The 23,771-nt window shown below is 44.8% G+C and overlaps 1 protein-coding gene across 1 annotated transcript; it reads left to right on the forward strand.

Moving 5' to 3' along the window:
• The first annotated feature begins 1,548 nt into the window (after nt 1–1,548).
• LOC114810038 (gastrin releasing peptide) lies at nt 1,549–21,978 on the forward strand. The gene is made up of 3 exons (XM_029059388.2): nt 1,549–1,801; nt 9,513–9,763; nt 19,664–21,978. Exons 1-3 carry the CDS (start codon nt 1,636–1,638, stop codon nt 19,715–19,717), a joined length of 471 nt encoding a protein of 156 aa, XP_028915221.1. The 5' UTR covers nt 1,549–1,635; the 3' UTR covers nt 19,718–21,978.
• Nucleotides 21,979–23,771: the final 1,793 nt, after the last annotated feature.

The following is a 23,771-nucleotide window of genomic DNA, read 5'->3' on the forward strand; positions in this document are numbered from 1 at the left end:
CACCGTGCCTTAGGACTTGGGAATGAGAGGGCTCGGGAATGAGGGGGCTTGGGTTCTAATCCAGGCTCCGCCACTTGTCTGCTGTGTGACCTTGGGCAAACCATTTCACTTCTCTGTGCTTCATTTACCTCATCTGTCAAATGGGGATTAAGACTGTGAGCCCCATGTGGGACAACTTGATTATCTTATATAGTAATACTAATTATGGTATTTATGCGCTTAACTATGTGCCAACCACTCTTCTAAGCGCTGGGGTAGATACAAGGTAATCAGGTTGTCCTACGTGGGGTTCATAGTCTTATTCCTCATTTTAAAGATGAGGGAACTGAGGCAGAAGTGAAGTGACTTGCCCAAGGTCACCCAGCAGACAAGTGGCGGAGCCGGGATTAGACCCTGCGTCCTCTGATACCCAAGCCGGGGCTCTTTCCTCTAAGCCATGCGGCTTCTGTGTCTATCCCAGCGCTTAGAATGCGCTTAACAAATACCATCGTTATTATTCATTTATTCAGTAAGCGTCCAATAAATACGATTGAATGAATGAACGAACCTTGCATGTGAGCCAGGGACCGGGAGGAGGGGGCTGTTTTAGTGGGTTCCTTTCGTGGGGGTAGGGGGAAGCAATGGGGGGGGGGGGGTGTGAGGAGGGGACAGGTGTGTGGGTGGGTCTGTGTAGGTGTGTGTGGGTCTGTGTGGGTCTGTGTGTATGTGGGTCTGTCTGAGTCTGTGAGTGTGGGTCTGGGTGGGTCTGTGTTGGAGGATGGCTCTGTCTGGGTGGATGTGTGTGTGTGTGTGTGTGTGGGACTGTTTGGGTCAGTGTGTGTGTCGGGGGGGGAGGTCTGTGAAGGTCTGTGTAGTTGTGTGTGGATCTTTGTAGGTATTGTGTGGGTCTGGGTGGATCTGTGTGTGGGTCTGTGTGGATCTGTGTGGGGGTCTGTGTGGCTCTGTGTAGGTGTATGTGTGGGGCTCTGTGTGGGTGGATCTGTGTAGGTGTGTGGGTCTGTGTGGGTCTGTGTGGGTCAGTATGTGTGTGGGGGGGGGGCGTCTGTGTAGGAGGGGGTGGGGGTCTGTGTGGATCTGTGTAGGTGTGTGTGGATCTGTGTGGGTCTTTGTAGGTATTGTGTGGGTCTGTGTGGATCTGTGTCTGTGTGAGTGGGTGTGGCTCTGTGTAGGTGTATGTGTGGGGCTCTGTGTGGGTGGGTCTGTGGAGGTGTGTATGGGGGGGGGGGTCTGTGTGTGTGAATCTATGTGTATCGTGTGGGTCTGTGGAGGTGTGTGGGGGGGTCTGTGGGGGTCTCTGTAGGTATGTGTGTGTGTAGGGGAGGGGGCGGGAAGGGGGGATGCAGGGCTTCATCCTGGCCCCGGCGGGAGATTGATGGATGGCTGCGGGGGGCGTCCAACCCATCCTCGTGGTGGCGCAGCCCCCCGTGGGGGAGACGTCAGCCGGCTGGGCTTCGTCTGTCTCCCCCCCTCCCTCCCTCCCTCCCTCCCACCGCCCAGGTTGCCTTATAAATTCAGGGCCCCGGAGGCGAGCCCCGGCAGCCGCGGCGGACGGTCCTCCGGCTCCAAACCTCCAGTGCTCGCCCGGCGGCGGCCTCGGGATTCGCACCCAGAGCCCGGCGCGCAGCGCCGTCCACCATGCGGGTCGGTGAGGTCTTCCCCGGCAAGTGGCGCTCCCTCTCCCCCTTCATCCTCTTGACCCTGGTCCTCTTCGAGGCGCCCCGGGGCGCCGCGGCCCCCGTGCAGCCCAGCAAAGGGAACCCGCTGGCCAAAATCTACCCGAGGGGCAGCCACTGGGCCGTAGGTAAGTGTCCGCCCCAGGCGGAACCCTGTCCTGCGGAGGTCCGGTGGGGTGGACGGGGTGGGAAGGACCGGTCGCCCGGCTGGGCATCCCCCTGCCTCCCTCCCTCCCTCCCTGGTAATAAGAATAACGTTGGTATTGGTTAAGCGCTTACTATGTGCAGAGCACTTTTCTAAGCGCTGGGGTAGATACGAGGTCATCAGGTTGTCCCGCGTGAGGCTCACAGTCTTAATCCCCCTTTTCCAGCCCAGACAAGTGAAGTGACTTGCCCACAGTCAGCTGACAAGGGGCAGAGCCGGGATTCGAACCCATGACCTCCGACTCCCAAGCCTCTTTCCACTGAGCCGCGCTGCTTCTCGTGAGGCTATTGGTAGCCCAGCCAGTCCTGGCCGGACGGTCAGTCCCCTTCCAAACTGCCCAAGCTGACCCCATCCTCCTGCCCCATCCCCTCTGGTCCCCGTCCGGGGCGTTAGCGCTTTGAGCCTGGGTGGTCCCCGCACCGAGGGGTCGGAAAGTGACCTTTCGTGGAGGGCCGGTGGACGGGAGGGTGGGAGCGACCACCCCACACCACTCGAGGGTGGGTGGGTCCGAGGGTGGACTCCCTGTCCATCCCCCCTGGCCTGGACCCGGGGACCCTTTCAACATCTTGCCGGGCTTTAGCAGCTCACCGGATTTCATTCGTTCAATCGAGCGCTGATTGTGTGCGGAGCACTGTGCGAAGCGCTTGGAAAGTCCAGTTTGGCAACAGAGACCATCCCTACCCAACCACGGGCTCACAGTCTAGGAACGGGGGAGACAGACCACAGAACAAGTAGACAGGCAGCAGTAGCATCGATGTAAGTAAATAATAATAAAAATAATAATGACGGTATTTGTTCAGCGCTTCTGTGCCAAGCGCTGTTCTAAACGCTGGGGTAGATGCAGGCTGATCAGCTTGTCCCACGTGGAGCTCACAGTCTCCGTCCCCATTTTACAGATGAGGGAACTGAGGCACAGAGAGGTTGAGTGACTTGCCCAAAGTCACCCAGCTGACAAGTGGTGGAGCCGGGATTAGAATCTATGACCCACTCCCAAGCCCGTGCTCTTTCCACTAAGCCATTAGTAAAATGAATAGAATAATAAATATGTACATATATACCCAAGTGCTGTGGGGCGGAGAGGGGATTAGAGCAGAGGGAGGGAAGCGGAGCAGAGGAAAGGGGGGGCGCTCAGTCTGGGAAGGAGGTGATTTCAACTCCTGTCCCTCCCCTCTCCTTCCCAGCTAGGACCGGCTGCCCTGGAGCAGAGAGAGAGAGATGTTCCTCTGATCGCTGGGCGCAGGGTAGAGCCCCTCACTCCCGCCCCTCTCCCTCTCTGCCACTGCCCCATTCTTGCCATCCCCCTGTCCCCGGGTCAGAGAACTAGGGGCCGCGACGGTTGCAGCGCCCGCCCTCCCGCCCCTCAATCGCGGCAAAGCCCAGCACCCGTGTCGGACAGGGAAGGAAGGAGATTGAAAATCCACCCGCTCCCCCCTTTAATACCACTTTTGGGTTTGGAAAGCAGCAGGAACCATCTGACAGTGGGGGCATTTATTAGCCAAAGAGCCCCAGAACTCGAAAGCAAAGCCCACAGTCTCCCCGCTCTGTGTACTCGCGTGGCTCTTCCACATTTTCCCTGTCCTCGCCCTCCGACAGGGGCCTGTGCAGGACCCGGGAAAGAATGTGGGTGGGGGAGGAAGGAGGTGGGGAAGACAGCCTGATTGAATTTGCACAAGAGGTTGGAGAACTCAGAAGGATAGAGGACATTCTCTAGACAAAACTTAGCCAGGTCCTGATTCTTGGCGAACAGTAGCAGGGCAAGGATTGTTTGGGTCTAAATTTGAAAATAAAACTAAATAGTGGCAGAAGGGGGAAGAAGGGTCATAATGGAAAATAAGGAAGCCCGCTCCCATCTTTAGAGAATTTCCCGGAGAGAGGTCCGAGTAGGAAGGGGAGGGTCCATAATTTACCGAAGAGATCGATGAGGCTATATATACATCCTGAATTGTACGTTTAGATATATTCCCATATTCCACACCCAGAACAAATGCAAAGGGAATAGTTGATCTAAGGGTTTAAGGTTGGTCACTCGGTTTGCCTCCAAAATGGGATTTAGTTTCCTAGATAGGCTCTGGCCATTTTTTTCAGTTATTCAAAGCTTTTGACAATGTACTGCCCAAACGAGTTTCCATTCTGATCACTTATCAGTTGGATACCCTCTATTCCACAGGTTCTGTCTTTTTCCAAAAATGGTCTTCATCCTCAGAACCGCTCTGAGAACTAAATCCGAGTTAGGCATTACTACACCCATAGCTGGAGAAGCAAAGGGTTTCCTTTGTAGTTACCATGAATCGGGGCCAGCTGAACCAGAGTTAGAATACAGTAGTCCCAAATTAATAATAATAATGATGATAATGATATTTGTTAAGTGCCAGGCACTGTATTAAGCGCTGGTTGATATAAGCAATCGGGTTGGTCACAGTCCCTGTCCCACCTGGGGCTCACAGTCTCAATCCCCATTATACAGATGAGATAGGCCCAGAGAAGTGAAGTGACTTGCTCAAGGTCACACAGCAGACAAGTGATGGAGTGCGAATTAGAACTCACGACCTTCTGACTCCCAGGCCCATACTCTATCCACTATGCCATGCAGAAACTGGTCTCTAAAACTTCCAGATATGCAAAAGGAAGGGAATAGAAGTGGGACCAAACAGGAGAGAAGTAGATGATCATCTAAGAAGTTCCTGAAACTGGTTTTGGTGGATAGGGCAGAGAGTTGGATGGAATTAAAGTCAGTCCATACAGCGCCCTTTTAGCTTCACTCTACTTCCTTTGAAAAGCAAAGCACTATTTTAAGGGTTTCTGGAAATAACCATCCATCCCATTTTTGTAGTTAACTCAAGATTTTGAAAGATTAAAAAAAAAAATCCCAAAAGTCCCAATTCTCCCTTTTGATTAAGTGTATGAATAGAATTGTTTTAGGTTATAAATTTAACCATCAAATTAGCACACAGAAATATCATATAATCTATCACTGAAGATAGTTTTAGACTTAATTAAATCAAACTAGCCATACATTGGGGTCTACAGGGAAGATGTCAACACATATGTGCAAATTTCCAAGTGAATGTTTCAGCTGAATAACTGTGGTATATTATTCTAAAATGGTAGCAGTAAATTCCTAAATCTTGGCTTATCTGGGTATTTATAGATATGTATAGCTTTATAGGTCTGTAGATCTATTTTATTTGCAAACTGAGGAGAACCTGCAATCTTAAATTGGAGAAATATTCATCTCCTAAAAGCAAAGATTTGTTTTTAAAGCCTGAAATCTGATTTTCTGCAGGTTCATTCCTAGAATAGTACCATTTTCAAGTAGATATGTTGTTCACATCAGCTTTTGTTCTATTATTTTCCTGGTTTATAATGACACCATGTGATAAAAAAAGTGAAATCAACCAAAAACTTCAATCTAATGTGTTTTCTATAGTTGCCATCTTCACATGTGTAGGACAAGTCTGTAATCATATAGAATTTCACTAAATTGGCAAGGAAAAATTAACCTTACTTTCCTTGAGGTCTCTTCATCAATGACAGAGTTCCCTTTTCTTTTTGACAAGAAGTAATAAATTACAGCACTAGAAAAGCAATTCAAATTATACTGAAACTGTACACAACCTACATTCAGAATGAAATAAATACACATATTGGAGAAAGTGCTCTGGACACAGTGAACCCTCAAATATCCCAAATTCTTAGATTGTGAGTCCCACTCAGGGACAGGAACCCTCCCTAATGCCCATCTAAATAACTTTCCCAGCCTCTACACACTAAGGGAGAAGCAGCGTGTCTCAGTGGAAAGAGCACGGGCTTGGGAGTCAGAGGTCATGTGTTCTAATCCCAACTCTGCGACTTGTCAGCTGTGTGATGTTGGGGAAGTCAGAACTTCTCTGTGGCTCAGTTACCTCATCTGTAAAATGGAGATTAAGACTGTGAGCCCCACGTGGGACAACCTGAGCAGCTTGTATCCTTCCCAGCGCTTAGAACAGTGCTTTGCGCATAGTAAGCACTTAACAGATGTCATCATTATTATTAAGTACTGTTATTCATACTGACTCACAGGGCTTGGGAATGACTTTGAGAAAATGTTGGAAAATTGGTCCCAAGGCAGAGGTCCACACCATTACCCTCTCCAAACTTTTATAGTTTTCTTTTTTTTTTAAGGTATTTGTTAAGTGTTTATTATGTGTCAGGCACTGTACTAAGTGCTGGGGTAGAACCAGGCTAATCAGTTTGGGCACAGTCCACAACCCACAAGGGGCTCACAGTCTTAATCCCTATTTTATAGATGAGGTAAATGAGGCACAGAGAAGTTAAATGACCTGCTCAAGGTCACACAGCAGATAAGTGGCAGAACCAGGAATAGAGCCCATGCCCGGACTCCTAGGCCCATACTCTATCCACTAGGACATGCTGCTTTTTCTCCCCTCTCTCTACCCCCAGAAACTGGCAACTGTGAGGGAAGGAGTGAGAGGCTTTAATAACTCAAGTATTGGTATTTACTGAGTACCTATTGAGTGTTGAAGACTGTATTGAGCACTTGAAAGAATACATTAGAGGTTAGGCACAGGTTCCTGCCTTGGAAAAGTTCAACTGAATGGGGAGATAGACAAAAGAGAAAAAAAATTACAAAAGTGGAAGCAGGAGGAACAGAGTAGTACATTTAGATCATGTAAAGTATAAATAACTGTACATATAGAATACATATCAGGGTCTTTTGGCTGTTTTGTATATCTAGCTATAGACAGATTAATCAATGGTATTTATTGATCACTTTGCTATGTGCTTGAGAAACAGAATTAGCAGACGTTCCCTGCCCATAACGAGCTTACAGTCCAGAGGGAGAGACAGACGTTAATTGATAATATAATAATTTAAAGATGTACACAAGTGTTGTGGGGTTGTGGGTGGGGAGAATATCAAATGACCAAACATCACAGACCCAGATGCATAGGTAGATAGCTAGATATCCATAAGGGCCGAAAGGAATAAAATTCATAAATCTTAAGAGTGGGGCTGGGGTTGACATGCCAGATGTTGCAAGTTGATTGGGAAAGGCTTCTCAGGGAAAGTGAGACTTCAGGTGGTCTGCCCTTTACAAAGAGGGGGGAATTAAGAGTCTGGTGGATGTTTCTGTGGGGAGAGACTCTCAGGATTGGGGAACACCAGGAATAAGAAGTGTCGAGGTCACTTCAGAAGGTAAACAGAGTAAACAGTGAGTAAACAGAGTGATTAATCACCTTAGGGAACGATGCCAGAGGAGATAGTGGTACAACCCCTTGCAAAGATTTGGCTTCGGGCAACCTTCCAAAGAGGAAATCACAAAGCCCTCTTAGAGAAAATACTAACGATGGTATTTCTTAATCACTAGGTGCCCGGGTCTGGACTAAGTGCTGGGGTAAATAGAAGATAATCAGATCAGACAGTCCCTGTCCCAACCGGGGTTCAAATGGTGGTGAGACAGAAGTGATCCACTAGTGGGACCCAAGGTGGGGGAATCTCTGGCTGAGCTGTCCAAGGTGCTTTCCCTGGCGGGAGTGGAGGGAGGGACGCGCAAAACACCCTCTTCCATAAAAGGGTGCAGAAGATTTCACCTTGTTTTGAAATCTGCATTGCAATTAAAGATGATGTTAATTTGAATGGGAGGTGGAAAGGGCTGATTTTTTCCATAGCTCAATGTCTGGCCCTGCAAGGTACAGTTAGGTAGTAAGAGGCTTGAGGAGAGCAAAGGGTGAGGAACTAGGAAGAAGTGGGTGAAGAGAACAGATAAGATGAAGATAAGTTGAGGAAGGCCTTGAAGCCAAAAGGAAAGGAGTTTATCCTTGATAATGAGGGAGATAATAATAATAATGATGGTGGTATTTGCTAAGCGCTTCCTTCTACTAATAATAATGTTGGTATTTGTTAAGCACTTACTATATGCCTAGCACTATTCTAAACGCTGAGGTAGATACAAGGGGAATTAGATTGTCCCATGTGGGGCTCACAGTCTTCATTCCCATTTTACAGATGAGGGAACTGAGGTCCAGAGAAGTTAAGTGACTTGCCCAAGATCACACAGCTGACAAGTGGCAGAGCCAGGATTAGAACCCACGATCTCTGACTCCCAAGCCCGGGCTTTTCCCACTAAGCTATGCTTAGTATGTGCAAAGCACTGTTCTAAGCGCTGGGGGGGATACAAGGTGATCAGGTTGTCGCACATGGAGCTCACAGTCTTAATCCCCATTTTACAGATGAGGTAACTGAGGCACAGAGAAGTGAAGTGACTTGCCCAAAGTCATACAGCTGACAAGTGGCAGAGCCAGGATTAGAACCCATAACCTCTGACTCCCAAACCCGTGCTCTTTCCACTGTACCACGCTGATTCTCTAGCCAATCGAGGTTTCTTAGGGGAAGAGAGATGTGTGGAGAGAAGAGTTGTGCAGCTCATGACATTTTAAGCTTGTGATCCAGGCAACAGCGTGTAGGATAGCTAGAAGCAGGGCAAGGGAAAACGAGACTAATAAAGGTAGTTTAACCATGATATGGCCAGAACTTGGACCAGGGACGTAGCTGTTTGGAGAAGATATGAATCAAAAAAATATTATGGAGGAAGAACTGGTGAGATTTAATGCTGATTAACATAAAAGTGAAAGACGACATCATGGCTGGAAGCTTCTGGGACAGGGAAGATCGTGGTGATGCCCACTTGGGAAGTGAGATGGGATAGTTAAGAGGAAGAGGAGTGGTTTTAGAGGAAAGAAGAAAAGTTCGATCTTAGAAATTTCTCGTTAAAGGTGTCTGCTGGATATCTAAGTGAAGACATCTAGCAGGCAAGAGAAATGCAGCATTGTAGAAAGGTGAGAAGTCAGGACTGGAGAGGTAAATTTGGAAATCATCAACCTAGAGGTTGTAGCTAAGGCCAGGGAGCTCATACTTGTATTCAGACCACAGTCCATGTTATGTGTGCTGTCAAAAAAATCATAAGAGTCATTCTCTGGAGTAGGAGACCCATCTAGGGATCCTAGAATGGCCATCTTGCTAGTCACCCCTTAACCAGAAAGCCCATGTAGTCCATCCCAAATCAGGAGCACAAAAGTTAACTGAACAGAAGGTAAATAATGTAAACATATCTAGAGAAACCTCCTTTGTTAAGCCATTCCAGTATCTTACAGTCTCCATTGTTGATAAATTGTTCCTCATATCTCCACTTCCGGGGTTTACATAGGCCCATTCATTTTTCCTTTCATTGAGAACATTCACCTTAGCACTTTTGAATAACAGACATGTAAAAAAAAGGATTTGCTAGGAGAGGTAACATGAGCTAATGTAAAGAGAATGGGATGATGAAAAGTCAGGAGGGGTGGGTTCTGGTCCCAGGTCTGTCACCCAACTGCTGTGTTATCTTGGATAAACCTCTTAACCTCATTGGGCCTCAGTTTACTCATCTCTATGACTGGAATAATACCTGTTTATCCCCTTCCCCAAAAGAGGGATGTTGTGAAGACAAAATGAGAGAAGTAAGCTGATAGTACTGAGTGTTTTATTCCTTTGTGATCAGAAGATAACAGAAATCTGTGTGGTTTTTTTTTACATTTTGCTCTGCCGCTTTCCATTATCCTTGTCCTAACTTTGCGATCATTTGATTCTTATTATAGGCCATCTGATGGGGAAAAAGAGCATTGGAGATTTCCCCTCTGATTTTGAAAGAGAAAGCAAGATACCTCTGTCCACATTACCAGAAAACTTGAAGCAGCTGAGTGAGTACCTGCGGTGGGAAGAAACAGCTAAGAATTTGCTCCAGCTGCTAGAGGGGAATGATGACAGAAACAATCAGCCCCTCCGAGAAGAGCCCCCAGGGTCTCCCAGAAACACTTGGGCCTTGGACAACAATAACAATTTTAGAGATGTAAGTTTAAACTAGCAAAGGGTAAATCTTTGATGGCTGGAGAAGGTAGGTGGGTGGGGTGTCTGTAAATGCAGGTGTTTCATTCATTCAGTAGTATTTGTTGAACACATCAATCACAATTATTGAACACTTCCAAGAGTACAATATAACAGAGTTGGTAAACATGTTCCCTGCCCAAAATGAGCTTCCTGGGGTAAGCAGTACATACTGGGTGCTTTGGAGAGTTCAGTAAAAGTAAAAGAAATGGTCTCTGCCCTCAAAAAGCTTACACTGTAAAGAGGGAGATAGGAAGATAGAAATTCCCAGCAAAAGTATGGAAAAATGATCACACACACTCTCGCACTCACTATGAGTTGCTTTGAAGATGAGTGACCATGGACTATCAGAATGCCTTAGAGGAGGTGGGTTTTCAGGAGGCTTTAAAGACAGGGGGAACTGCAATCTGGCTGAATTGGAGGAGGAGGGCATAAACAACTGAAGAGACCAAAGGGCTTAGTAAACAACAGTGAGAGATGGGAGGGGGCCAGGAGTGAGTCACAGCAAGAGAAATAGCTTAGGAGGAGGCAAGAGTAAGAGCTGGGGTGAAGCAAGCCTATAATAATAACAGCGGTCTTTAAGTGCTTACTGAGTGCCAGGCACTATACTAAGCACTGAGGTGGATACAAGCAAATCAGATTGCACACAGTCCCTGTCCCTGCTCCCACTCTCAATCCCCATTTTACAGATGAGTTAACTGAGGTACAGAGAAGTGAAGTGATTTGCCCAAGGTCACACAGTAGACAAGTGGCAGAGCTCAGATGTAAGAAGGAGAGAATAGATGTAGAGCCCACGAGCCAATGATCGAGAGCTTCTTTTTTATGTCAACAGAAGGGAGCAGCCATTAGAGGTCTTGGAGGAGCAGAATAATAATAATAATGATAATAACAATAATAATACCTATGAAGTCTTTACTATGTACCAAGTCCTGGGGGTAGATATAGAATAATCAGACCTGATATAGTCCTGTCCCACACAGGGATCACAGTTGAAGAGGGAGAGAAGAGAAGATGAGAAATCTGAGGCTGCTTTCTAAAGATGAGGAAATTAAGGCACAGAGAGGTTAAATGACTTAGTAGTAGAAATATCATTTATTAAGTGCATTCTGTGTGCAGAGCACTGAACTAAGCACTGGTAGAAAATACCATGTCTGAACTAATTACCTTATATCTACCCCAGGTCTTGGTACAGTTCCTGACACATTTAACAAATACCAGTGTTACTGTTAGACATGGTCCCTATCCCTTGGGGGCTCACAGTTAAAGATGATGAGTTGGTGGGAGAAGGGACTGGAGACTGACACATCAGCTAAGATGAAGCATTAACACACATTGCGGGTAAATACACAAAATAAAAACAAAATCAGTAGAGGGCTGTGGCTAGAGGAGCATAACTTTCCTGTGGTCACCTAATAGAGTAAATAATACTCAAGCTGAGGCTTCCTGACTCAGTCCCAGGGTCTTATCCACAAGGTCACATTGCCTTATCTCTATTCTGGGATGTGGAGTCCCAAATATTCAGTGGGGGCTAGGGGTAGGAGGTGGTTCCATCAAAATTGTTCCTTTGATTCTAAAAAGGTACAGAGATAATCTTGCCCCTACTTTATGTTGATAAATAAAGTGGAAAGCAGGAATGTGAGGTTTTATTATTCAGACTGAATCTCACAAATAATTGCCATGGTTATCACAAATTGTCCACTACCTAGATCAAACCCTGTCCCATTCAGGAGACCCACCCTTTGAATCATGTTGTTCAGGAGCTCTTATGCACTTTTCTATCATATTTGTAAGGGACTTATTATAATGCCAGGCACTGTACTAAGCACTGGGGTAGATCCAGGCTAACCAGGTCTCTTATGGGGCTCAGTCTTAACCCCATTTTACAGATGAGGTAACTGAGGCACAGAGAAATGAAGTGACTTGCCCAAAGCCAAACAGCAGACCTGAACAAAGATCGCCCTTTGACAGGAAATGTTTTGGAAAACACTTTACAGCTCAGTTACTCAGAACTCCTCTAAGTCTACTGCTTTTAAAGAACAGCTCAACTAGTCAGAAGAGGCATGAGCCCTAACGCTTCTTGGCTGAAATATTGCCACACCCCTGATCTTTTATGGTATTTCTAGAGAGAGGCAGTTTCAAGATGATCGTGGGACCATTTTACCAGCCATAACCCACACTACTGTTTTTCTCACTAGGACATAAGAACATCACATTTCTAAGTCATTCTGCCCTCTTCAGCTTTCTGAGTTGCCAATCTGATTCCTGCACAGGTCCCCATAATGCATGACAACTGGGGGAACAGAAGTGAAAAGAGTCTGATGGAAAACTAGAATATTAGCAAAGATGTCCAGTTTTCTTTGTTCTACCCACAGAGGGAGGTTTGGAGCTAGGAAGGTAAAGTGAGATAATGAAGAAGAACCAAACAAAATGAAAATGGGAGAGTGGGGAAAGAAGGTTAAAATGAAAGAGATAGGGAGAGGGTGGGCAGAGGCAGTAATGGGAAGATGTAATGGAAGCCAAGTGGTGAGGGGAATGGGATGAAAATGATCTCGTTAAACATTTAGCAGCCTCCTGAGATCCCTGTCGAAAGAAGAAAACGATCAGAGGAAGATGCTTAGCGTCTTGCTGCTCTCACCCAACAGTTTTCCCTCATTCAGAAATGAGTCCTGACTCCCTTGGAGAATCTCCATTCAGGGGAAGCTCTTGAATTTGGCCCGAATAGGCAGTAAACTCAAGGAGCAAGATACTGGTCAGAGCCCCTGTGTTTCTCTATTTCCAATACAACAGCAGCCACATCGAAAATTCTTAGCACAAGAGAGGAAATCTTGCCCTTATCTTTCTTCATCATATCATTGTTTAACTTTTGGTTGATAATCTTCTAATGTGTCCGTGATTGATTTTCTTCAGGCTTCCTATAACCTGGCTGAAATTCGAGCATGCTTATTCTCGTGCACAAAGGCTCTGGCCCATTATTTATTAGAAATGCAATAAACTAAAATGAGTTTTTCATTAGATAATGAAAGAATGATGGTAGAAAACCCATAAATGCCCTAGCTATAAATAACGAGCTCAGATTTCCATGGTAAGAATCCTTCCCAGAAAAATTGGCCACTTTGTTGAAAGTGCTGACTTTCAGCTTGGGGAATAATTTAGTGTGGAGTTTCACAATAGGTCACATTTAACGCTAGAATTCCATTGTCTTAGGTACCTAACTAAACCAGTTTGCAGGGCTGGTTTAGTGTCTTACAATGTGCACTTGCTGTTGTGATGCACTCACTAAATGTCTCCTGAATTTAATGCTCCTTCCAAATGCCAAATTCATTGAGAATAGCTTTAGGTACTGAGAAAATTAGCCTTCAGGGTACACTATATTTCAGGAAATTTCACTTTCGGAATAGAGGTCTGAATCAATACACCCTGTGGAGAGCCATACTGATGGTATAATGATGTCTCATGGGAACCTAAGACAACCCAAGTCTACTCCCACATTCTATCTCCCCAGACTTGACAAGTACTTCTATAGTCTCAAGGGGTTGTTACCATGACTGGAGGCTCAAAGTATCTGATGCCTTGATCAATCAGTCGTATTTACTGAACACTGTATTAAGTGCTTGGAAGAATACAATATAGCAGATTTGGTAGACATGTTACCTGCCTACAAGGAACTTACAGTCTAGGTCACATAGATTTGGGGCATGTTGATGTGAGGCTTCTCACCATTCTACTTTGAAGTGGAATTAGCTTTTTCTGATTCTTCTCTAGCAGTTTTCATTGTGCACACTGAGCTTATCTTTAAAAGACTGAATTACCACCACTCATCTTAATGGAGAAATTTGAATAGCAGCCTGACCTCCTCTATTTGGACAATGCTTTCATCCCTGACCTAGTGTTAGGAGCATGGGTTTGGGGTTCTAATCCCGATTCTGCCACTTGTCTGCTTTTTGACCCTAGGCAAGTCACTTAACTTCTCTGTGCCTGGTTACCTCATCTGTAAAATGAGGATTAAGACTGTGAGCCCCATGTGGGACAGGCAGTGTGTCCAACCTGATTAACTTGAATCTATCCCAGTGCTTAGAATACTGCTTGGCACACTATAAGCATTTAAATACCATAATTATTATATCCCATTTCATCCTTTTCTATGACAATATATTGTTCTATGAATATCAGGACTTCTTATGTTGGAAAAGAGTCAAGCAGTCATCTGACCCAGCCCCCAGTCACTAAATGGGCCAATGCTTAATATGTAGATCTAGAGGAACGGGGAGACCTCCCCATTACCTCCCTTAGTATCCTGCTTCAGTCACTGTTAATAAGCACTTTTTCTTACAGATAATACTGTCTCACTACACTCTCTCTTGCTGCAGTTAAAGATCATTTCCTTTTCAAAAAATGGTATTTGTTAAGTGCTTACTGTGTTTCAAGCAGTGTTCTAAGCACTGAGGTAGATACAAGTTTATCAGGTTGGTCACAATCCCTGTGCCACATGGGGCTCACAGTCTAAGTAAGGCATTGAATCCCCATATTACAGATGAGGAAACCGAGGCACAGAGCAGTTAAGTGACTTGTCCAAGATCATATAGCAGGCATTTGGTAGGTCCAGGATTAGAACCCATGTTCTCTTACTCCCAGACCCCTTCTCTTTCCTCTTAGCCATGCTGCTTCTCATCTTTTTGGTCATCCCATCAGGAGAGAGAATGTTTAGAAATGGAATGCCCAGTTTAAAATCCTTACCACTTTTTCATATTAATGAGGTGCCCTGCAGCTAGCCCTTAGAAATTCAGGTGTAGCCTGACAATTCAAACATGGTTAAAAGAGTTAAGAAGCATGACTGATGATTTTGTTCCCTGTGGTGAAAAAATACCACACATTATTATCAGCCATAGAGCATTTTTCATTCATTTACAGTTGTCCACATTTTTGGAGAGATGTTATGGTTCTCTTTTTCACCATCCCTTCCCACCCCTCTCCACCTACCCCTGCCCCCTTTTTCTACTAGAGTATAGTGTGGGTCCCAAATAGCACTAGTATGTGTGGTAGCAATTGATAGATTGCTTCCTTAATTTAACTTCTGATGAAAAATGTACCATCATCACCAGATAATACATAAACACAAATGGGCTAATAATGATCGTTGTTAATCTTTCCTGCAGCCTTCCTTTAGTAAATTTCCTTTTGATTTAATTCTATAAACAAGGAAGTTGTCTACTGATCTCTACATCATAGCACTGACTGATGATACTTCAGTGGCATTGTAAAAAAAAAAATGTTAATTTTGGCATTTGTTACATGCTTACTCTGTGCCAGGCAATGTACTAAGTGCTACAGTGGATACAAGAAAATTGGGTTGGACACAGTCCTTGTCCCACATGGAGCTCAGTCTTAATCCTCATTTTACAGAGGAGGGAATGAAGGCACAGAGAAGTGAAGTGATTTACCCCAGGTCACATAGCAGACAAGGATGGAGCTGGGATTAGAACCCAGATCCTTCTGACTCCCAGGCCAATGCTCTACCCACTAGACCATACTGCTTCTCAAGCTCATTCCCTTCTCCAGGAAACATAATCCAATCTGTGCTTCACTGACACTGTCCTCTCCTGTTTTCCTTCTATCTCTCTGGCTGTTCATTCTGAGTGTCCTCGACATGCTCCTCCTCTGCCTCCTACCCCTTAACTGTGGGAGTTCCTCAAGGTTTAGTTCTGGGTCCCCTTCTATTCTCCATCAACACCCACTCCCTTGAAGAACTCATTCACTTGAAGTAATTCACCTCAAGTAAATTGAAGCCACTTATTACTTCAATGTGGATGATTCCCGAGTCTACATCTCCAGCCCTGAACACACACACACACACACACACACACACACACACACACACTCTCTCTCTCTCTCTCTCATATTACTGCCTCCCTTCAAGAATTCCTTATCTTCCCACCCAAACCTTGTCCTCCCCTATTTTCCCATTAATATAGACCCATTAATGTTAATGTTACCTGTCCCACAAACCCATAATCTTGGCATTGTCCTAGACTCATCTCTCTCATTCTACCCACATATTCAATCTGTCACGAACTCCTATCAGTTCAACCTTCACAACATCGCTAAAATCCTCCCTTTCCCCTCCCATCTAAACTGCTACCATGTTAATCCAAGCACTTATCTTATCCGGCCTCGATTACTGCATCAGCCTCGTTGCTGACCTTCCTGCCTCCTAGCTCTCCCCACTACAGTCCATATTTCACTCTGCTGCTCAGATCATTTTTCTACAAACACATTCAGTCCATGTTTCCCACTCCTCAAAAACCTCCAATGGTTGCCCATCCACTTCCGCAACAAACAGAAACTCTTCACCATCAGCTTTAAGGAACTCAGTCAGTTTGCTCCCTCCTATCTTTCCTCATTGCTCTACCACCATCTCACCTGCACACTTCATTTTTCTAATGCCAACCTACTCACTGTACCTTGATCTCATTTATCTCACCACCGACCCCTCACTCACATCCTGCTTCTGGTCTGGAATGCCCTCTCTCTTCACATGCGACAATTATTCCCTCCTCCTTTGAAGTCTTATTGAAGGTACATCTCCTCCAAGAGGCCTTCCCTGACTAAGCCCTCACTTCCTCTTCTCCCATTCCTTTCTGCTTCACCCTGATATGCTCTCTTTATTCACCCTTCCCTCAGCCCCACAGCTTTGTGTAGATATCCATAAACAGTTTACATTAATGTCCATCTTTCCCTATAGACTGTGAGCTCACTGTGGACAGAGAATGTGTCTACCAACTCTGTCATACTGTTATACTATACTCTCCAAAGCACTTAATACAGTGCTGTGCACACAGTAAGCACACAATAAATACAATTATTTTAGCAAAGTTCCCATTAGGAGAATGGAGGAACAATCATTGGGAGATTTTCAGTCAAATTAAAAAGATCTAAGGGCAGACACTAAAAAGAATCACCAACTATAGTGCCAATATGATGCCAGTAGGCCAGGGAAAGAGAGATGCTAATTCCCTTGACGTGGAAGAGGGGACTGAACAGCACCTTTCAAAAGCCATGCACTTCACTCCAGCCCCCTTTCCACCAGCATCAGCAATTCTTACCCTGCATCACTCTGCCAGTTCTCCTCTCTGATGTTTTAGAGGAGGTATTTACCTCTTTCTGATTTCACTTTGCCTGAGTGTCCTTGGGCATTGATTGCCAACTGTTAAACCTAGACCCTGAAAGCTTTTGCGTTTCCCCCCACAATTTTCTAGTTTCTGCTCTTTCCATTACTTTAAGCAATTCCATTTCATTTCACACTTTTCACATTTGTTTTGGGAAATCGTCATTCTCTCTGAACTTTTTCAAACCAGCCTCCCTAGACTAGTCACTTATTTACAAGGCTCTTTTTATTCTATTGATGGGACAGCCCAAATTGCTCCATTATCATCCCCATTATTTGTTGAGTCTGATCCTGTAGTACAGGTTAAAGCCTGCTGATGACTTACCGTATGATTGGGTTCTTTAAGAAACTAGACCCCTTGTCTCTTGATTTAGTCCTCCTCCATGTGCTTTCTAATTGGGTGTGCATTTTGCAATATACTGAAGCTAATCAATCACATTTAGTGAGTGCTTATATGCTGAGAACTGTATTAACTACTTAGAAATGTACAACAGACTTCAAAGACATGATCTCTTCCCTCAAGGAACTAGCGAGGGAGTCAGAAAGGAAAAACTGATACGCAATAACTGAGGTATTTCTTTAGTGCTTATTAGGTACCAATGTAAACATTGGGGTAGGTAATCAGAATGGACAAAACTGAAAGCTCCTAGGCTTGTGTTCTTCCCACTAGGCCACATGTAGTTGAGTAAATGCTTAGGGAGTAATCTAAGTAAAGAAGTGCTACAGGTGCGTGCAAATGCATAAAGGTTGATGCAGAATTGGCAAGATGGTAGCAGGGAAATATGACCTAGGGAGAAAAAAATACTGATCAAAGAAGTTCTCCTGGAGGAGGCGAATGTTCAGAAGGACTTTCAAGGTGGGAAGAGTTGTGGTCATCATTATCATCAGTGGTTTTTACTGAATGCTTACTTCGTGCAGCATACTTTCCTAAGTGCTTGTGATCTGGTGGCTTTGAAGTGGGAGTGAGTTCCAGCCAGAAGGAAGGAGTCAGACTCTGACAGTACAAAGACAGGGCTCAAGACTGAGTTGGGACAAAGTGGGAGAAGAGGGAGAGAACAGCCAGGGAGCCTTGAAAATGACAGAAGTTTCTACTTGATGTGATGAGGACCAGGTAACCATTGGGGGATTTGAAGAGAGGTCCGTTGAACAACGTCCTTAAAAAAGTCTAGCAGAGTGAAGTATGGACTGGATAGACACAGAATAGACTGCAGGCAGGTAGATCACTGAGGAGGTGGATCCAGTTGTCAAGCTAGGACATGCAAGTACCTGAACCAGGATAGGGTCACTTTGATCTAGTGGAAGGGGGCAGAACAGGGAAAAGTTGAGAAGGAAAAACTGACAAGCTTCAGCAACAGGCTAAATATGATCATCGAACGAGCAGGAGGAATCACCTTAACCCTCCTACTCAGAGCCCTGGCAGGAAATGGAGAATGCAAGTAGCCTGTTAATCAGTCCCATCTGACTGGACGTTAAAACCACCCACCACCCTAATTTTCATTTGTGGAAAAATATTTTCCTAAACTCCTTCACGTACCATACAAAGATATTTCGGTGGAGAGAGCAGCACACCCCATGTGAAAGATATGAAAGATAATATGGAAGTTAGAATTCTGCATCTGATTTTTGGTTTGATCCAGGTGTCATGGGAGAAGGATACTTCAGTTTCTTCATTGGTAGGATATGGATAATGATTACTGCTCATTCTTTAGCTCATGAAGATGCTGCAAAGGGACATTTCATTTCAATAAGAGACAGGTGGTTGGAGGAGGGCAATGCAGAGGCATAGTTGTAGCATAGTTCATACCACAGTACTCTAGCCTATTCTTCCTTTTTCTCAACTTACTACGGGTAACTGAATTTTGATTCGAGTTGCATAGAGAGTTACGGTGCAACAATCCTACCATGTCTACCAACTCTGTAGTATTGTAGCCTCCCAAGCATTTAATGCAGTGCTTGGCAGACAACAGACACTCAATAAATAGCATTGGTAGTCAGTCCCTCAGCCAGTTCTGACCTCAACTCACCACAAAATGTAAGCATATCATTTGTACTTCCAAATGAGTTTTAATTTTGTAACCCCTTTTTTAGCACTACATTTATGAAACACAAATATATAAGAAAAAGAGCCCAGGGTCCTTAATTTTCCCCTCTTTCCTATCTATTCTCTCAGTAAGATCATGTAAATAATGGGAAAACATAGAGATTGAGTCACTGCTTTGAAACCAAATCCATTTAGCTGTTTGCTAACACATTTTCCAGGATGTATGATAGGAAGCAGAGTTGATAACTTGGTTAGTCAAGGTATGGAAAGGGCCACTTTCATAATTGGATGAGTACACTTGGCCCTACAATTCAGATAAATTAAAAAAAATCAAATCAAGTGGAGAAGCATGGATTCAATTAAGTGATTTTCTTTTCAATGTTCCTTCCTTTCACGCTCCATGATTGATTAATGAAAGACTTCTTTTCCTCCCAGTTTGGGTGGCAATTGCAGGGTAGAATGTGTAAACATATGGGCTCTAGGAAGCATCTGAACTATTGAAAAGGCTTATGGGTAACTGTGCTCCCTCAATTACCAACTCAAACATGGAAAAATCCCATAGAAAATGTGCTTATCAAGATGACTGCACAGCATTAATTTTCACTAAAACGGGCTGTTACATGTGCCAGAGTTGCTAACTATACTTTTTTTTTTTTTGGTAGGTGGTGGACTATCTGCTTCAGGTTCTGAACATGAAGGAAAGCACTCCAAGCTGAGCAGGCAATTCCCCTCTAATCTGGAGAGCTCTATCCTTGAGAGACTGTGTTCCACATGCATCTGATTGTTCCAGATAATCAACAGCATCTCCTCTGTGTAAACAAGATTTCTTCTGTGCAAATTATTCTTGTATGTTTCAAACTATACCCTTGTATTTTCCAGCATCATTTTCTTGTCTTAACAGCTTTGCTGTAAATAGTTGGCCAGGAAGGGTCTTCCAATCAACATAATTATTTTATCCCGCTCCCACCACTAGGTTGTTGGTTATTCCTACTCCAACTCTCTCATCCAAAGTAAAAAAAAAAGAAAAAGTTACATGCTGCTAATCAGACAAATTAATACTTTTCCTTCAGTTCCAAAAGCAGAAATGAGCAGCTCAGCAATGTGGCAAATGCTGGTATTATTGATACAATGCTGGATGCACCTACTTCATGCTAATCCCATCACCTCCCAAAAAGGCCTGCCTGCTAGTTTTTGCAGCTATGAGCCATCCACCCTTCAGCTACCAATAAGGGCTCACTCCTCCTCTGCTCAGTCCAGATGACCCCATGTCTTATAGAGCAGTTGGAGAAGTGTTGAATGTGGAGAGGACGAACTGGCTCTTATGATAGCTTTCATGTAAATGAGTTGCTACATATGCAAATATCTGTTTACTGTGCCGAAGTAATTTCACCACGAGATTGAGGGGATTCAAACCATATCGCTGAGTCTGGGTAGGGCATCTCTCCCTCTTTCATATCCAGGGAGCTTGCATCATCACTACATAATGCAGTTTGCTTTAGGGGCATCGAGTAAGCAAATCCACCCCTGAGTTTAAAGCAATAGATTTTAAGTTAACACTCTAAGAACCATGTAAAGGGAAGATAGAGTAGGGTTATTTAGTGACTGGGGAAGAGGGGCACATGTTCTGATCCCACAAGTTGGAGGAGGGGATAAGACAGGAAATGTATCTGTTTATATTGTATTCTCCCAAATCCTCCCAGTGCTCTACACACAGTGAGTGCTCAGTAAATACGATTGAATTGAATGAACCTACAGCGGCCATCACAGAGATGCACCTTCTCCCCTACCACTCTTCTCTGTCATGGCCTCTGCTCCAATAGCCCCAGTGTCCTGGAGAGAAGAGTGCCAACAACAGTGGTAAGATACAGATGTATTCCCAGAAGGGCTGGGGCAGGAGTGTGGAGCGGGATTTGAATCTTTGGTCCCAGAGAATCCCAGACTTCCTCCATCCTGGGTCCCTGGAGCCTTAAACTGAACCTGGTATGGGGTGGGGGTGAAGAAAGAAGTCCCTGCAGGGATAAAAGCCCATCTGTGTCTCCCTTGAACAGAGAGTTCTGGAATATGCTGTGTTCGCCAACCAGCAGTTTGATCTTTTGTGGGGAAGACTCTTTTACAGTATTTGTTGTTCAATACTTGAACCAAAAGGTGGAACAGCTTTTGCAGAGCCCACAACCCACTCCCCTGCCTAAGTACCAGCCTCAGATGTGAAGCTCTGGTGGTCCGTCCGTGGGAACACCCCCCTCTCCCCATCCACAACCACAGTATTCTCCACAGGCAAATTTGTCTTGATTATATCCCAATACTTCAGAGAGCAGTCGGCTTACAAAACCCCAAGATTTTACAAACACGCAAGCCTTCTAGGTATTCCCAATAGCAGCTGTGCAGCAAGAGAAGGAGAAACAGTGCATGAAAAATAGCTTCTGCAATTTATAAGTTCCATCAGCAGTGTAACGAAGAAAGACACTATAGGGACGCAATAATATATTTTCAATATAGCTACACTTTGAGGAGGGCAGAGTTTACCATGGTGGGTAATTCCACCATCTACAGTTATGATCAGAGACCCAGAAGCCCAGTGAAGCAGACAAGCATTCCAAGAGGCACATCGCAATTTGCAAGCTACACAAAGCCCCCCTCTCGATTCCCATATGGGGCAGTTGATCGCTGCCCAGCCCTTGAACCTAGCTCGTGGATATGTGAGGTAATCATTGGTTGAGATGTAGAAATTATATTGTTTGGTTTCTGATTAAAGCAATCTGTGGTGAAAGAGGTGAAGTGCTTTTTGAAATAACTCAAAGGGTACACAAAATTTCTGAGGGTACTTCTGTTAACTAATGCTGTGCAAAGAGTGCAGTAACCATGTTTACCAAAAGCAATGAAAGCTTTATTGTGTAATGCTTCGGCTCTTAATTCTTTGTGTCTTTCAATTACCTCCTCCTCCTCAAAATGAACCCCAAATAAAAACCTAGAAACAGTCTTTTTGGGGGGCCCCAGATATTTTATTCCACCAATAGGAGAAAAGTTCCAGATACCTAGTCTCTTGTTGCCAAGTAAAAGCAGTCCGCAAAAGCAAAATGTTCATCTAATTTGAATGGTAAAACTAGATTGTGATGTCTGCTAGGTGAGAGACTGTTTAGCTTAACCTCTTGTGGATGGAAAGGAGTAGAAAATTCTGTCCTAAGTGATGGTTTGGGCTTGTGAAGGGCTTGTTTGTCTGGGAGCAAGTCCTGCTGGAGAGATCTTGGCCAAGTCACCGCACCTCCTGGGGAACACAGTCCCATCTCACCAAGCTGTGGTAGAATCAGATGACAGAAGCGGTTCTCAAGTGCAAAGGGAGTATGTGTGTCCCACTTTCACTGATTGCAAGCTAGAAATAGCCTAGTGTGTATTTATCCAGTCATTATTTCCCCTGTTTAGTGTTCAGAAACAAGTCTGGTTCTACCAGATCTGCTGCAAGGAGAGAGTCTTAGGTGGATCTGGTTAAATCCAGAGAGGATATCCCTGGAAAGACCAGAGGGAGTTGGGAGAGATATGGACACACGATAGGGTCCTGACCCCATAAGATTAGCAGCCCAAGAAAGGATGCAGCATCTTTAGCTGATCTTCCCTGGGTCAGTCTAGGATCACTATGGCAGAACTTTACCATATCTAGGCACGAGTAACTAGTTTAGCTTCCCTTTTATCTCAGGCCAGCAGTCTCATTTTAATATTTAAATTTGAGTTCTCCTCCTTCCTAGCCTATAAGCAGATGCTTCCTAGGCCTAGAGCTTGTTTGTTCAGGTCCCCAGATTGTCACTTTTTTCCCCTTTTCTCTTTCAAGACAGATTCATTTCCCTACTCTCCTTAGAGTACCAGGTAGCTGTAGAAGCTTCCCATTTTCGGTGTGTGTTGTTCCTCCCACTAACGTTTCATCCAGGTGACATTGAATGCATTCGGGATAGCCTTTTGGGAATAGAAACACTCCTCCAGGGTGGTGGTGATGTGGGAGACAAAGGACACCAGAGATGGGGGTCTCAAGTTGCGAGTAATTTTGGGCTTTTTTTAAAAAATGGTATTTGTTAGGCACTTACCAGGAACTTTACTAAGTGCTGGAGTAAATATAAGTTAAATCAGGTTGGACACAACCAATGTCCCAAGTGGGGCTCACAGTCAGAGAAGCAGCATGGCTTGGTGGAAAGAGCATGGTCTTGGGAGTCAGAGGACATGGGTTCTAATCCCAACTCCACCACTTGTTGCTGTGTGACCTTGGGCAAACTGCTGAACTTCTCTGTGCCTCAGTTACCTCATCTGTAAAATGGGGATTAAGACTGTGAGCCCCATGTGGGGCAACCTGATTACCTTGTATCTACCCCAGCGCTTAGAAAGGGGCTTGGCACATAGTAAGTGCTTAAATACCATCATCATTATTATTATTATTATTAATACCCATTTTACAGATGAGGTAACAGGCACAGAGAAGTGACTTGCCCAAGTTCTGCTATGTGACAGAGTCAGAATTAGAACCCAGGTTTTCTGACTCCCAGGCCCATGGTCTTCCCACTAGGTCATGCTGCTTCTCATCCTTAGCACATTGGGCAGTTGCCTCTTTCACCTGCTCAAATGTCTGGCTCTGGCCACTTTAGAGAAGCAGTGTGGCCTAATGAAAAAAGCATGGGCCTGGGAATCAGAGGACCTGGGTTCTAATCCTGGATCTGCCACTTACGTGCTGTGTGACCTTAGGCAAGTCACAACTTCTCTAAGCCTCAGTTTCACCACCTTTTAAATAGGGAT

This window comes from Ornithorhynchus anatinus, chromosome 3, assembly GCF_004115215.2.
Source record: "Ornithorhynchus anatinus isolate Pmale09 chromosome 3, mOrnAna1.pri.v4, whole genome shotgun sequence".
Classification (NCBI taxonomy): domain Eukaryota; kingdom Metazoa; phylum Chordata; class Mammalia; order Monotremata; family Ornithorhynchidae; genus Ornithorhynchus; species Ornithorhynchus anatinus.